Source organism: Pelophylax lessonae, assembly GCF_965119305.1.
Source record: "Pelophylax lessonae genome assembly, chromosome: 4".
NCBI classification, from domain to species: domain Eukaryota; kingdom Metazoa; phylum Chordata; class Amphibia; order Anura; family Ranidae; genus Pelophylax; species Pelophylax lessonae.
Genome location: NC_138771.1, coordinates 651,174,470 through 651,190,443, shown reverse-complemented (window position 1 = coordinate 651,190,443; position 15,974 = coordinate 651,174,470). Strand labels below are relative to the sequence as shown.

At 44.6% G+C, this 15,974-nt stretch overlaps 1 protein-coding gene across 1 annotated transcript in view; it reads left to right on the top strand.

The window, feature by feature from the left end:
* The window catches only part of LOC309553036 (proteinase-activated receptor 1-like), a gene marked incomplete at its 5' end in the record, with an annotated part of 81,637 nt that overhangs the window by 54,645 nt on the left and 11,018 nt on the right, over positions 1 to 15,974 (top strand). The window contains 2 exons of the mRNA XM_082253936.1: positions 7,411 to 7,560; positions 15,657 to 15,753. Of these exons, the coding sequence (XP_082110062.1) occupies positions 7,411 to 7,560; positions 15,657 to 15,753 (247 nt within the window). The remainder of the gene's footprint in view (positions 1 to 7,410; positions 7,561 to 15,656; positions 15,754 to 15,974) is intronic.

Below are 15,974 nucleotides of genomic sequence, written 5' to 3'. Positions count from 1 at the left end.
TAACCATACGCAAGATCCCCTGAGTGACATCACAATACTGTTAACCACTTAAGCCCCGGAGGATTTGGCTGCTAAACGACCAGGGGGTATTTTGCGATTCGGCACTGCGTGACTTTAACGGACAATTGCGTGGTCGTGCGACGCTGTACCTAAACGAATTTGACGTCCTTTTTTTCCCACAAACAGAGCTTTCTTTTGGTGGTATTTGATCACCTGTGCGCTTTTTACTTTTTGCGCTATAAACAAAAAAAAAGCGTAAATTTTGCAAAAATAACAATATTTTTCACATTTTTTTATATGAAATTCTCCCCAAAAAAAAGTAAAAATCAAAATTTTTTAACATTTTCGGCCAATTTGTTTTATGCTACATATGTTTGGTAAAAAAAATTGCAAAAAGCGTATTTTTATTGGTTTGTGCAAAAGTTATCGCGTTTACTAACAAAGGGAAAGATTTTTTGTCATTTTTGTTGTTTTTTTTTAACGCGTAATGGCGGCGATCTGCGATTTTTTTTGCGGTACTGCGACATTGCGGCGGACAGATCAGACGCTTGACTGACATTTTTGACACTTTTGGGGTTACCAGTGACATTTCTACAGTAATCAGTGCTATACATATGCACTGTTACTGTAAAAATACACTGGTAGTGAAGGGGTTAACTTTATTTGAGAGGGAGGGGCTGTGTGTGTCCCTAGGGGCGTGATTCTTACTGTGATTGGCTGTGGCTTGAGGTGTAAGGACACTGATCAACGGTTCTACATAGTAGAACCATGTGATCAGTGTTTTTACACCGAGGAGAATGACAGGTGGCTTGTTTACATAAGCTGCCTGCCTTTCTCCCTCTCCCCCGACGATCGCAGAGTGAGCGGCGGACATCGGGTCCGCCGGTCACACGCGCGGGGGGGTCCGTGACCGCGCGGGAGCGCGCCTCCGCGGGCGCGCGCTCGCTCCCCAGACCCTCCCAGGCTAGTGACATTAATTAACGTCACTTTGCCTGTGAGGGGCTGACTGCCGCAGTAAATCTACTGACGGCAGTCGGCAAGCGGTTAAAGAGGTATACCATTTAAACACTTGCTTACTGGTCCCCTTCCTGACAGGCCAATTTTCAGCTTTTAGCGCTGTCACAATTTTAATGGCAAATTATAATTTTTTTTACATAAACATAGCTTTCTTTTGGTGGTATTTAATCACCTCTGGGTTTTTTTAATTTTTTGCTAAAGAAACAAAAATAAAAACTTTGAAAAAAATAAACAAATTTTTCATAGTTTGTTACAACATTTTTCAAACAGGTAATTTTTCTCCTTCACTGATGTACGCTGATGAGGCTGCATTGACGGGCACTGATGGGCACTGATAGGTGGCATTGAGGGGCACTAATGGGCACTGGTGAACACTGATGGGGTGGCACTGGTGGGCACTGATGTTGCGGGACTGTTGGGTGTTGATGGGGCGGGACTAATGGGCACTGATGGGATGATACTGGTGGGCACTGATGAGGAGGCACTAATGAGGCTGCACTGATAGGTGGCACTGATGCACTCTGATAGGCAGCACTGAATGGCACTGAGAGATGGCACTGATAGGCAGCACTGATAGGTGGAACGGAAAGGCACTGGTAGGTGGCACCAATAGGTAACACTAATGAAGAGGCACTGATTGGCAGCACTGATGGGCACTGATAGGTGGCACTGGTGGGCGCTGATTAGAAGCACTGGTGGACGCTGATTAGCAGCACTGATGGGCACTGATAGGTGGCACTGGTTGGCACTGATTAGCAGCACTGGTGGGCACAGATTGGGACCGATGTCCCTATAAAAGAAGCCCGGCTACCAGCTTTTTTATTTTCTCCTCACGCTGATGCACTTCTGGAAGAATGGTCAAACACTCCCATAGACACTCCTAAACCTTGTGGACAGCCTTTCCAGAAGAGTTGAAACTGTTATAGCTGCACAGGGTGGGCCAACTCATTATTGAACCCTATGGACTAAGACTGGGATGTCATTAATGTTCATGTGTGTGTAAAGGCAGGCGTCTCAATAGTTCTGACAATATAGTATATATGTATCTATATTGAAAGAGAGATAGATAGATAGATAGATAGATAGATAGATAGATAGATAGATAGATAGATAGATAGATAGATAGATAGATAGATAGATAGATAGATAGATAGATAGATAGATAGATAGATAGATAGATAGATAGATAGATAGATAGATAGATAGATAGATAGATAGATAGATAGATAGATAGATAGATAGATAGATAGATATTATTACTTATATACTACCATAATTGATCACTTTAAACTATTATTGAGTTTCTTGTAAATCAATAACTATTGAAAACCTACACTAAATTTACAAATATTTGTGGGCTGAAAAAAAACTCTAATCAGATTGCCCTCTTACATCAGGGTAACCATTAGAGTCCACACTTACATCAGGATCCCCATAGGAGTCCCCCTTGCATGAGACCATAGGCAGCCTCTGCTGACTTTTATCCTTAGTAAGAACACATTGAGGATACGCCACTGACTCTAGCCAGGGGCCGGATAAAATCTTGTAGCAGCCCGACGTTGCCCACGGGCATTAGTTTGGAGACCCAGATCTAAAGTATGACAGATGAGAAAAGCAGTGGGGACACAGACAATGTTTAGAACCTGATGAAGGTTACCATATAATCCAGGGGTCTCCAAACTTTCTAAACAAGGAGCCAGTTTACTGTCCTTCAGACTTTAGGGGGGCTGAGTAGAAAATGTCCTGGCATCAGTGGGAGAAAACTTTGCCCAATCATTGGTTTCAGTAGGAGGAATAGTGTCCCATCATTGGTGTCAGTGGGAGGAATAGTGTCCCATCATTGGTGTCAGTGGGAGGAATAGTGTCCCATCATTGGTATCAGTGGAGGAATAGTGCTCCATCACTGGTATCAGTGGGAGAAATTGTGCCCAACTGTTGGTGTCAGTGTAAGAAATTATGCCCCTATCAGTGGTCTCAGTGGAGGGAATAGTGCCCTAATATTGGTGTCAGTGGGAGGAATAGTGCCCCAACATTGGTGTCAGTTGGCAAAATAGTGCCCCATTGTTAGTATTTGTGGGAGGAACAGTGCTCCATTGTTGGTGTCAGTTGGCGAAATAGTGCCCCATTGTTAGTATTTGTGGGAGGAACAGTGCTCCATTGTTGGTGTCAGTTGGCGAAATAGTGCCCCATTGTTAGTATTTGTGGGAGGAACAGTGCTCCATTGTTGGTGTCAGTTGGCGAAATAGTGCCCCATTGTTAGTATTTGTGGGAGGAACAGTGCTCCATTGTTGGTGTCAGTTGGCGAAATAGTGCCCCATTGTTAGTATTTGTGGGAGGAACAGTGCTCCATTGTTGGTGTCAGTTGGCGAAACAGTGCCCCATTGTTAGTATTTGTGGGAGGAACAGTGCTCCATTGTTGGTGTCAGTGAAAAGAACTATGCCCCCCATTGTAGGTAACAGTAGGGGGAAAAGTGCCCCAAAGGCTGGATAAAGGCAAGCAAAGGGCAAAGGCATCTGCCCCGGGCCACAGTTTGGACACCACGGATACAATCCTTCCCAAAAAAACAAAACAAAAAGTTTGGTTGGAGATGTTCTTGAACTTTACAACATAACTACTGAACATTTTAGGGGGAGGGCTGAGACAGACGTTCTTCTTTTTCCACCAATTACTGGACACTGAGGTCGCCCATTTGGACGTCTACATATAGGAAGATCTGCAACAGAACTACAATGTAACAAAATGTATCAATTTTTTTCATCTGTGTTATAACAAACAGGTTTTTCTGGTTTAGCTAAAAACATGTATAACCCAGTTTGGATCTTTAAATATAATTATAAATACTCTGCAGGGCACATTCTTTCTGAGCTTGTTGCTAAAGGGCAAAAAATTTGCAAACCAGAACTATTTATACAAAATTGAAAGACATAAATGCAATGTGTGACGTCTAAGCTACATGACTGTTGCCAATCTAGCTGTGTAATATAATGACTTTCCTAGTTCCCCAGAAAAAAGTAATTAGTCAGTTAGCTTTGATAGTGTCCATGACTGATTTCACATATCTGAGGATGACAGTCAATAGTAATAAGATAATCAGTACAATAACCCTCTTTTCCTGCTGGTGGTAATCTCCAATAAGAGTCCTCTCGCTGGGCTCACCAACATTTTAGGCAGGTGCATGCACTATACATGTGTTGGTCAATCTACAGTATAAAAAAATGTACAACTGGATTTTTAAATTTAACCCTTCAGTAACTTTATACTGTATGTCTGAATGAGAAAAAAATCCTAAAATCTCACAATATACAGCAGGTGTACAATCTTTCAGAAACGCTTCATCATTAAAAGAGAAGTATGAGAATGGAGTTTTGTTTTTTAATCATACCTACCTAGGTGGGTGCAGGATCAGTCCGATGCTTCATCTATCCTAGTTCTAAGATAGATAACCGAGTGATCTAGCACCACTGATCACTTAGTTCAGAGCTCCCCGAGCAGAGAGCCGGTGAGAGAGGGGGATGAGAGAGAGAGGGGATGAGAGAGAGAGGGGATGAGACAGGTGGATAAGAGAGAGAGAGGGGGGGTGTGAGGGGGGCAGAGCACGAGAGGGGGAGATGAGAGAGGGAGAGGGGATGAGAGAGGGGGGTGAGAGAGGGAGAGGGGATGAGAGAGGGGGATGAGAGAGGGGGGTGAGAGAGGGAGAGGAGAGGAGATGAGACAGGGAAATAAGAGAGAGAGAGGGGGGTGTGAGGGGGGCAGAGCATGAGAGGGGGAGCTGAGAGAGAGGGGGGATGAGAGAGGGGGTGAGAGAGGAAGAGGGGATGAGAGAGAGGGGATGAAACAGGGGGATAAATGAGGGGGGTTTGAGGGGGGAAGAGAATGAGAGGGGAGATGAGAGAGAGAGAGAGAGGGGGGATGAGAGAGAGGGGGTGAGAGAGAGGGGATGAGACAGGGGGATAAGAGAGAGGGGGGTATGAGGGGGGAAGAGAATGAGAGGGGGTGATGAGAGAGAGAGAGAGGATGAGAGAGGGGGGTGAGAGAAAGAGAAGGGATGAGAGAGGGGGGTGAGAGAGGGGAGACAGAGAGAGGGGGGAGATGAGAGAGAGAGAGAGAGGGGGATGAGAGAGGGGGATGAGGGAGGGTTAATGAGAGAGGGGAGTGAGAGAGGGGGGTGAGAGAGAGGGGGGTGAGAGAGGAGGGATGAGAGAGAGAGGGGGGGAGAGGGGAGACAAAGAGAGAGGGGATGAGAGAGAGGGGGGATGTGAGAGAGAGAGGGGATGGGAGAGGGGGATGAGATAATAATTCTATATTGCAGCATTTGATGTAAATTTTTGCTCTTTTTATGTGTGATATATGCTCCTGAAGAAGCGGTGAAACTGTTTACCTTCAAATTATGTCAACCACCGGATATGACTTTGAGGTTATCCTATGTACCAATTTATATTGAGCAAATAAGACACAAAAATGTTCTTGCTGATGTTTTAGAATTTAATTTATTTTGAATAAAAAAAACTATTTTTAACCACTTGTTGACCGCCCCACGCAGATTTACTGCGGCAGGGCGGCTCGGCTGCGCATAATCACGTAGATCTACGTGATTACTGTATGTGCATGTGGTCATGGCGGCACGAGTGAGCTGCCGAAGCCGCGCTCCCACTGTGATTAGACACAGCAGGAGTCAGACCGTGGGAGGAGCGGGCGCGATCGCTGCCGGCCTCCCGCAATCTTCAGGGAAACTGACAGGAGAGCCACCTGCCTATGTAAACAAAGCAGGCGGCTCTCCTGTCAGACAGGCACAATGAGATTGTTAAGTCTCAGCTAAGCTGAAACCCCCGATCTCTGTGTGCCTTTCACAGAGCCCCCTACAGTTAGTAAGCACAATTTAGGAGCACACTTAACCCCTTGATCACGTCCAGTATTAACCCTTTCCCTGCCAGTGTCATTTATACAGTAACAGTGATTATTATTTAGCACTGATCACTGTATTGGTGTCACTGGTCCCCAAAAAGTGTCACGGGTAGTGTCAGATTTGTCCGCCGCAATGTCACAGTCCCGCTAAAAATCCCTGATCGCCGCCATTACTAATAAAAACAAGAAAAATAAATAAAAAGTCCAAAAATCTATCCCATAGTTTGTAAACGCCATAACTTTTGTGCAAACCAATTAATATACGCTTTTTGGGATTTTGTTTTACCAAAAATATGTAAGAGAATGCAAATTGGCCTAAACTGATAAAAAAAAAAATGATTTTTTTATTCGGAATGTTTTATAGCAGAAAGTAAAATATATTGTTTTTTTTTTTTTTTTTCAAAATTGTCGCTTTTTTTTGTTTATAGCGCAAAATCTAAACACCGCAGAGGTGATCAAATACCACCAAAAGAAAGCTCTATTTGTGTGGGGGGGGGGGGGGGACGACATCAATTGTATTTAGGTACAGCATCGCACGTCCGCGCAATTGTTAGTTAAAGCAACGCAGATCCAGAATCACAAAAAATGGCCTGGTCATTAAGGGGGTAAAACCTTCCGGGGCTGAAGTGATTAAAGAAAGCATATGTGTCAAAGCGCTTATACGGTACCATAAAAGTCCATCTACGCCTCAATACACCTCTTTTTTAATATAGTATATACAGTATATATATATATATATATATATATATATATATACTGTATATAGGTTTTTTTTCTCAGAAATACATGTAAAAACTAAAAACAAAACATAAAACTCTAACTTCTCCCTCCCTCTTTCTTTTCTCTCTACCTCCCGCCCTCTACTTTACATTGCTCAGCTCCAGCCAATCAATCACCCGTCCATACGATGATACGAACAAGATGATAACTGCAACTAACATCACACACACTTCACTCTATTAATTCTCTCTAAAGATAGCCCATACTTGCCAACTGTCCTGTTTTTGCCGGTACAGTCCCAGCAAATAGGGGCCTGTCCCGGGTAATTAACGCTGCTGCTCCGGGACAAGAATCACAAGCGGCCTCTCCTAGGGCTGTGTCCTGGAAATCAAAGCCGATTACAGCCAGTCAAATTCCGTGGGTGCCCACACACAATCACAGACATTCACATCAGGGCACGAGTGAGCTACTGGGTGGGGTCATGGTGTCCACTCTAAGAGAAGAACACATGTCGAGGACAGATCTCTATACATTACCTCCTCCCAGAACAGCTGATCAGGCAGTGCTTTCATTGGGGACTCCTACTGAGAACATATCCGAAGTGGAACCTGCTGTGAGGCATGCAGTTTGATTGGGCAGGACTCAGAGAGGCTAAACTTAGAGGTGTCTCTTTCTCTCCTTATCTTCAGTTTGGTGGAACCCCTGGCTCATTGGTTTCTAGATGGCCGCCCTATATGTTGGACTCTCCCCTTCCGTCCATTTCATTTAAGACTTTTCATGGACCCATATGGACTTTGCCTAATTGTGTGGCTCATGCGCCTGTCAAACCTGGGAAGCAGAACCAGAATCGAGAGGAAGAACAACCCTCCTCCATTTCTTCTCTTTTGAGAGGGCTGGACATTAACATTAAACTGGCAAAGGTGAGCCTTGGAATCATAATTGTGAGATGAGATTGTACCCTCAGCCAGTATAGAGTGCCCTACCAGCCTTCTTGTAGAACCACGCCCATATTAAATGAATGCCCCACCCCTAATTAAAGTACAAGCTCCGCCTACCATTGCTTTCTGGACACAGAGAAAAAAAGGTGAGCCCGGAAACGGTTTTGAAATGTTGGCAGCTATGGATAGCCTATGTTGTTTCCCCAAACTGTCCAATTTAATACCCCTACTTACACACCCCAAATGTTACTTGTTGTTTTCTGAATGTTATCTTGCAAAGCAATTCATATGTGTTTAGTCGCCCTGAGGGGTGATCTTTCGCCCTTTGCCTCCTTCTATGTATGACCCACCCAGGGGAGGACTGGGCCAGGGGGCAGGGGGGCAACTGCCCCCCGGGCCGCTCTGATGCCCCATAAAAAGGCTGCACTGCTTCTGCCACAGACATGCCTAAAGGATTCCTGGTGAAGAGAAGTAAAAAGTCCCCACTGCTGACCTACTGAGTGCGGGATGAAGAAAAGGAGAGCGCAGAACTCCCTGCTAACATGGATGGTGTAACCTGTGCCCCACTGGAGACTCTGCTCCCCTGGCCAGCCCTGACCAAGCTGTCCCAGCTCCACCCTGATGGTCAGGTCGGGAACCTGGATTCGGCCAGTGAGTAGAGAGTATCTGGAGTGGAGCTTCAGCCTGGAATGGGGGTCAGGAGGAGGCCAGGAAGAGGGAGAGTGGGAAGAGGCACCATGGGACTCTGGTTTGTACTTGCCCCTTGGGCCGAAAGTTGCCAGTCAGCCCCTGGACCCACCTGAACAGTTGGGGTTCACCATACTCCCAAATACAGTGTATTACTACAGTTATTGCAGGATTATCTTCTGTTGTGGATACTTTCCTTATCAAACTAATATGGGCTGCGTCCCCACGCAAATGGCGTGCAACTATGCACTTTGTTCCTCTACAAGAGTTACTGTGCTTGTTTGTTACCCCCTTTTTTTTTTTTTTTTATTCTATACCAATAAAATTAGTTGAACCAGAGAAGAAACCATAAAACAAACCCTCCCTCAAAAAAATTTCCTAAACAAAATGCACTACTTGAATCTATCAAAAACTGTTTCCCAGGGCTAAACCTTTCATCCAATTTCTAAATTGCTGCATTTGTAAATTTCAAAAGCCAATATAAAGGATTAGTAGTGGTAAAAAAAAGCACTTTTAGGTTTAACCACTTAACGCAAACCGCCGTATGTTCGGTCGGCTGAATTTAAGTGGTTTTACCGGGGTGATGCCTGCAGCTATAGGCATCATCCCGGTACCATTTTTTGGAGCCAGCGGTCGGCTTTTGGGCAGTAACGACCGATGCGGCTTGGGAGCCGCTCGGCCGTTACCCCAGCGAGCGGGAGGGGACGCCCCCTCTCGCTGCCTTCCGCGGCTCTGCCCAGGTCCCCCGTCCCACCAGGAGACCCAAGAAACCAGCCGGCGCATCCGCCAGCTGGTTGGAGTCCCGATCAGTCTCCGATGAGGTAACCCGGAGGCGGCGTCCATGACGTCACGTCCGGGTTACTCGGCTGCTAAAGGCGCCAAATGTAAAAAGTGAATGTATTCAAAAATACCGTTTTCGGCATTTTGAATACATGGAAGTGTAGTGGAGGGGTTTGGGGTCTTTTAGACCCCCGATCCCTCCATAAAGAGTACCTGTCACTGCATATTGCTGTCACAAGGGATGTTTACATTGCTTGTGACAGCAATAAAAGCGATCAGATTTTTATTTTTTTTTTTTAAAAACCTGTGCTAAAATGTAAAAAATAAATAAAAGAAATAGGAAAAAAAAAATTTTAGCCGCCCCCGTCGCCGTGAGCTCGCGCACGAAAGAAAACGTATACAGAAGTCGCACCCACAAATGAAATCGCTTTTCAAACCACACATGTGAGGTATAGCCGCAATCACCAGAGTGAGAGCAATAATCAAAAAAAAAGAGCTACACTCTAACTCTAAACTGGTAACCGTTAAAAATGTTTAAATCGTCGCCTACGGAGATTTTTATTGACCGTAGTTTGTCGCCTTTATGCGGTCGTGCGCAATTTTAAACCATAACATGTTAGGTATCTATTTACTTGGCGTGACATCATCTTTCGTAATATACAAAAAAATGGGCTAACTTTACTGTTTAGTTTTTTTTAAATGCATTGAAATGTAATTTTTCGTAATTTTTCCAATAAAATGGCGTTTGAAAGACCGCTGCGTAAATACCGCGTGACAAAAAATATTGCAATGACCGCCATTTTATTCTCCAGAGTGTTTGGGGGTTCTAAGTAGTTTTCTAGCAAAAAATACTGATTTTAACTTTTTTTGTATAATTCTACTTTAACCACTTGCCGACCGCCGCACGACTATCTACGTGGGCGGTCAGCCCCTCACAGGCAAAGTGACGTAGGTCTACGTCGCTCGCCTGTGAGGGTTTAGGGAGCGAGCGCGCGCCGCCGGAGGCGCGCTCCCGCTCCCGCGTGGTCACGGACCCCCCCGCGCGCGTGACCGGCGGACCCGATCGCCGCCGGCCACTCTGCGATCGGCGGGGGAGAGGGAGATAGTCAGGCAGCTTGTGTAAACAAGCTGCCTGTCATTCTCCTCTCTGTATGAGAGCTGATCACATGGATCTACTATGTAGATCCATTGATCACTCTGCATACAGTTGAAGCCACAGCCAATCACAGTTAGAATCACGCCCCTAGGGACACACACAGCCCCTCCCTCTCAAATAAAGTTAACCCCTTCACTACCAGTGCATTTTTACAGTAACAGTGCATATGTATAGCACTGATTACTGTAGAAATGTCACTGGTAACCCCAAAAGTGTCAAAAATGTCAGTCAAGGGTCCGATCTGTCCGCCGCAATGTCGCAGTACCGCAAAAAAAATCGCAGATCGCCGCCATTACGCGTTAAAAAAAAAAACAACAAAAATGACAAAAATCTTTCCCTTTGTTAGTAAACGCAATAACTTTTGCGCAAACCAATCAAAATACGCTTTTTGCGATTTTTTTTACCAAACATAGGTAGCATAAAACAAATTGGCCGAAAATATTAAAAAATTTTGATTTTTACATTTTTTTTTGGGGGAATTTCATATAAAAAAAAGGGAAAAATATTGCTATTTTTGCAAAATTTACGCTCTTTTTTTGTTTATAGCACGTGATCAAAAAATCGCACAGGTGATCAAATACCACCAAAAGAAAGCTCTGTTTGTGGGAAAAAAAGGACGCCAAATTCGTTTCGGTACAGCGTCGCACGACCGCGCAATTGTCCGTTAAAGTCACGCAGTGCCGAATCGCAAAATGCCCTCTGGTCGTTTAGCAGCCAAATCCTCCGGGGCTTAAGTGGTTAACCACTTGCCAGCCGCCCCACGCAGATTTACTGCAGCAGGGCAGCAGGACTGCGCATAATCACGTAGATCTACGTGATTATGTGCACGCGGTTTCTCGCGCTGCCGGAACCACGCTCCCAGCCTCCCGCGATCTTCGGCAAAACTGACAGGAGAGCCGTCTGGTATGTAATCAATGTAAGACGGCTCTCCTGTCAGAGAGGCAGGGAAAGATTGTGTGATTCAGCTAAGCTGAAGATCTCTCTGTGCCACTGTTCAATCCACCTCCTCCACACAGTTAGTAAGCACATATGGGGAACACATTTAACCCCTTGATCACCCCCAGTGTTAACCCCTTCCCTGCCAGTGTCATTTATACAGTAACAGTGCATATTAATTAGCACTGATCACTGTATTACTGTCACTGGTCCCCAAAAAGTGTTACTTAGTGTCAGATTTGTCTGCCACAATGTCGCAGTCCCGATAAAAATCGCTGATCGCCGCCATTAATACTAAAAAAAAAAAAAAGTCCATAAAACTAGCACTGATTACTGTATTAATGTCACTGGTCCCCAAAAAGTGTCAAAAATATCAGTTAGGGGTCCGATCGGTCCGCCGCAATGTCACAGTCCCGCTAAAAAAATAAAATTGCAGATCGCCGCCATTACTAATAAAAACAAAAAATAAATAAAAAAGTCCATAAATCTATCCCGTAGTTTGTAAACGCCATAACTTTTGCGCAAACCAATTATTATACGCTTTTAGGGATTTTTTTTACCTAAAATATGTAGCAGAATACAAACTGGCGTTAACTGATTAAAAAAATTTTATTTTTTATTTTTTATTCGGAATGTTTTATAGCAGAAAGTAGAAAATATTGGTGTTTTTTCAAAATTTACGCTTTTTTTCTTTGTTTACAGCGCAAAAACGAAAAACCGCAGAGGTGATCAAATCCCACCAAAAGAAAGCTCTATTTGTGGGGGGAAAAAAAAGGACATTCATTTTATTTGGGTACAGCGTCGCACGACCACGCAATTGTCAGTTAAAGTAACTCAGTGCCGAATCGCCAAAAAATGGCCTGGTCATTAAGGGGGAAAACCGTCCGGGGCTGAAAGTGGTTAACCTCCCTGGCGGTCTGATCATGTCAGTATTTTTGAATGTCAAAGCGGTTCATTGTTTTGCATGGAAATCTGTTGTTTTATATTGTAGCCCTGTAATTCTTAGGAATAAAACAGTAAAAGTGAATAAAAATGATTAATACATTAATAAATTATTAATAAAAAAATATTAATAAAAGGAATAAAACAGTAAAAGTGCAGGCAGGGAACTGGACAAAGCGCTAGGGACAAATCTGAGGTGAAATGGTTTGACACAGTAATGTAATCCTAACAGATTACAATGTATCATTTCATGTTTTGTATACTTTTTTAACCACTTTACCACCGGAGGATTTTGCTGTCTTCCGTCCAGGCCACTTTTTGCGATTCGGCGCTGTGCGACTTCAACTGACAATTGCGCGGTCGTGCAACGCCGTACCCAAACGAAATTTACGTCCTTTTTTTCCCACAAACAGAGCTTTCTTTTGGTGGTATTTGATCACCTGTGCAATTTTTACTTTTTGCGCTATAAACAAAAAAAGAGCGTTTATTTTGAAAAAATAACAATATTTTTAACATTTTTTTATATGAAATTCCCCCCAAAAAAGATGTAAAAAACAATTTTTTTAAACATTTTTGGCCAATTTGTTTTCTGCTACATATGTTTGGTAAAAAAAATCGCAATAAGCGTATTTTGATTGGTTTGCGCAAAAGTTATTGCGTTTACTAACAAAGGGAAAGATTTCTGTCATTTTTGGTGTTTTTTTTTTAACGCGTAATGGCGGCGATCTGCGATTTTTTTTGCGGGACTGCGACATTGCGGCGGACAGATCGGACCCTTGACTGACATTTTTGACACTTTTGGGGGTACCAGTGACATTACTGCAGTAATCAGTGCTATAAATATGCACTGTTACTGTAAAAATGACACTGGCAGGGAAGGGGTTAATTTTATTGGAGAGGGAGGGGTTAATGTATGCCTGGTGCTTACTGACGTGTAGGGGGGGAGGTGACTGTGTGAGTCATGGACAGATCGGATGTCCAGCTATGCTGAACAGTCCGATCTGTCACTCCCTGTCACTATGGAGATCCGCCCGCTTGTGTTTACACACAGCGGGCGGATCTCCAGACTCGATCCCCGACGATCGGGTAAGAGCAGCGGCGATCGCCGCTGCTCCTCCCCTGGCCCGACTCCCGCTGTGAATGAAAACAGAAGGGGGAGTGTCTAACGACGTTAATACTACGTCGCTGGACGATAACGAACCACTCTGCCGCAGTAGTATTACTGTGAGCGGTTCTAAAGTGGTTAAAATTTCCCTCTCGGTTCCACCCCCCCCCCCCCCCCTGCGTCGTGGCGCTCGCAGAGAAGGGAACCTGGAATACGGATGCCGGTGTTCTATCAGAATACCGATACCTATCAGATTCTGCAACCTGAAGTGACGTTCGGAAAGAAAAACTTACTGCGCATGCGCCATGCGTTCCAACATGGCCGCTATGCGCTCCAATAGCTTTCCTAATGTGACAGAACACGAAGCAGCTGTGGACATCTTCTTACACCCACGCAAGTCTTGGATTTTAGATTTATTTTAGCAGTAAACTGACCTTATAGAGTGAGTAACAGTATTCCATTTCTATTATCATTGTAATATAGTAAATATAGCGAGCAACCTGCAGGTAGAAGTTGGCGACGGCCATCTTGGTACACCCCGCACTGCTCAGCAACAAACTGATTATATAGTAAAATAGACTATTTCACTCGGTCATGGTGATATAGTCGATTTCAGTATATAAGGGGAGTTTACTGCTAAAATCAGTCTGAAATTCAAGAGTTGCGTGGGTGTAAGATCTTGTGTGCTGCTGCTTCGTGTTCTGTCACTTTAGGAAAGCTATTGGAGCGCATAGCGGCCATGTTGGAACGCATGGCGCATGTAGAGTACGTTTTCTCATTCGAACGTCACTTCCAGTTGCAGAATCTGATAGGTAGCTGTATTCTAATAGAACACCGGCATCATCGGGGGATCGTAGGGACAAGGTAAGTTTCACTACAGGGTAATCCCGAGTGTGGCTCAGGGTTACCACTTTTGGTACTGAAAATTTACCCCGAGCCACACTCGGGATTACCGCCAGGGACAGGGTTTCTCAACCAGGGTTCCTCCTGAGGTTGCTAGGGGTTCCTTGAGCAATGGGCAATTTCTACCTCTCAGATAAGTTTCCAATGACACCATTGTTCCTTTTAGCTATCTGTAAGGGCTCTTTCACACGGGCGATCCGATCAGATCCGCCTGTCAGTTTTTTAGGCGGATCTGATCGGATCCTCCATGCAGCTCTATGGGGCAACGGGTGTCAGCGGAGACACCTCCGCTGACACCCGCTGCCATCCGCATCCGATCCTGTCCGTGAAATCTGGACGGATGGAAACCCTATTTTTCCATCCGTTCAGTAATCGGATCGGATCGGTTGAGAGCGGACAGGCGGTCCGCTCTCATCCGATCCCCCATAGAGGGCAGCGGGGACTGTGACACCTCCCTCTCTGCTCTGCAAGTGGAGACGGAGCTGTCATCCGCCGGCTCAGCGGGGATCGCGGATCGATCCCCGCTGAGCAACACGGATCCACCTACGGAGGCGGACCGTGTGAAAGAGCCCTAAGGGGGTAATTCTTCCCAATGATGAAAAGAGTAAGGAGCATTCTTCCCACTGACTGTCACACTAATGTGTCTTGAGTTGTAGATTTTAAATTTTTAGCAGGGGTTCCCCGAGACCAGAAATTTATTTCTGTGTTGAAATGGTTGAGAAAGGCTGGCCAGGGAGGTAAAGGGGGGCGTGACAGGGGGTGTGTCCTATGCCTACATACTTTTGCTAATAGGTGTCCCTCATTCCCATCTCAGGAAAGTTGGGAGGTATGGATTGTCCATACTGTACCACTTGACCACAGTTCACAGTTCATGCAACAAAATGCGCAGGATTCCCTTTTGGCTCCCAGGTGAAGGGTTCCATAAGTCTGCCATTTGGGGCGAAGTACGAACAAGCAAAGTTTGGCACAATCCCAACTCAATGGCAAAACCAAACCTTGTCTCAAGTACCAACGCTTTTTAGGGTTGAGCCCTAGTTCACACCAGTGCGATTTGTTGGCAATGGAACTGTTCAAATTGTTGCGACTCAAGCTTCCTGCACTACTTTTTCGCAATTTCATTACGACTTGCATTAACTTCTGTTAAAAAAAAAGCTGCAAACCGCAATGAAATCGGAGGTCCAAATCGCACTGATCTGCAGCTAGGAAATCATAATCAAAACTGGTGTGAACCAGGGCTCATTTTAACATGCAATATGTAATTATTATGTGATGTATGTGATGTTTTTACGAAGATAGTGTTTTATGTGAGGTATAAGATGTCTTTTATTGTGAGGGGGCTGCATCTGCATTATATTTTATTATTTTTATTGTAAAATGATAAGAAATGTTTCTGATTCTGTGGTGTCAAAACACCAAGTGTTGTGTGGAAATATACATATACTGTATATAGCTCGAAGGCCTTATGTAGAGGATTCCTCTGCTGTGAATAATTGCACACACCCTTCTACTGAAAAACTCTCCTATCCTTATCTGCATCTGCGGATTCTTCTTATTTTACTCAGAACTTAGCCTGCTGCAGAGATGGAAGTCGGTCTACTTTTACCTCTCTTCCTTCTACACGCGGTCACCTTGTTCTGCCCAGTGAGTGGCGACAATGAAACAGAGGGTGAGTACCCGTTACTTATCTAAATAATCTGACTGCAACAGCTATGCAAAGTGAGCGCCTATCTAAGCAATCCATGCCCATCATATCCAACCAGGAACACTCTACTCAATGGTTGGCAAATGTCATTGATCTCACAGACTGAATCTAAAATTACATTTGGCAGAGCATGGCCATGATGTTTTAGAAAGGTTCTCCACCTTTATGAGCACAGGCTTAAAAAA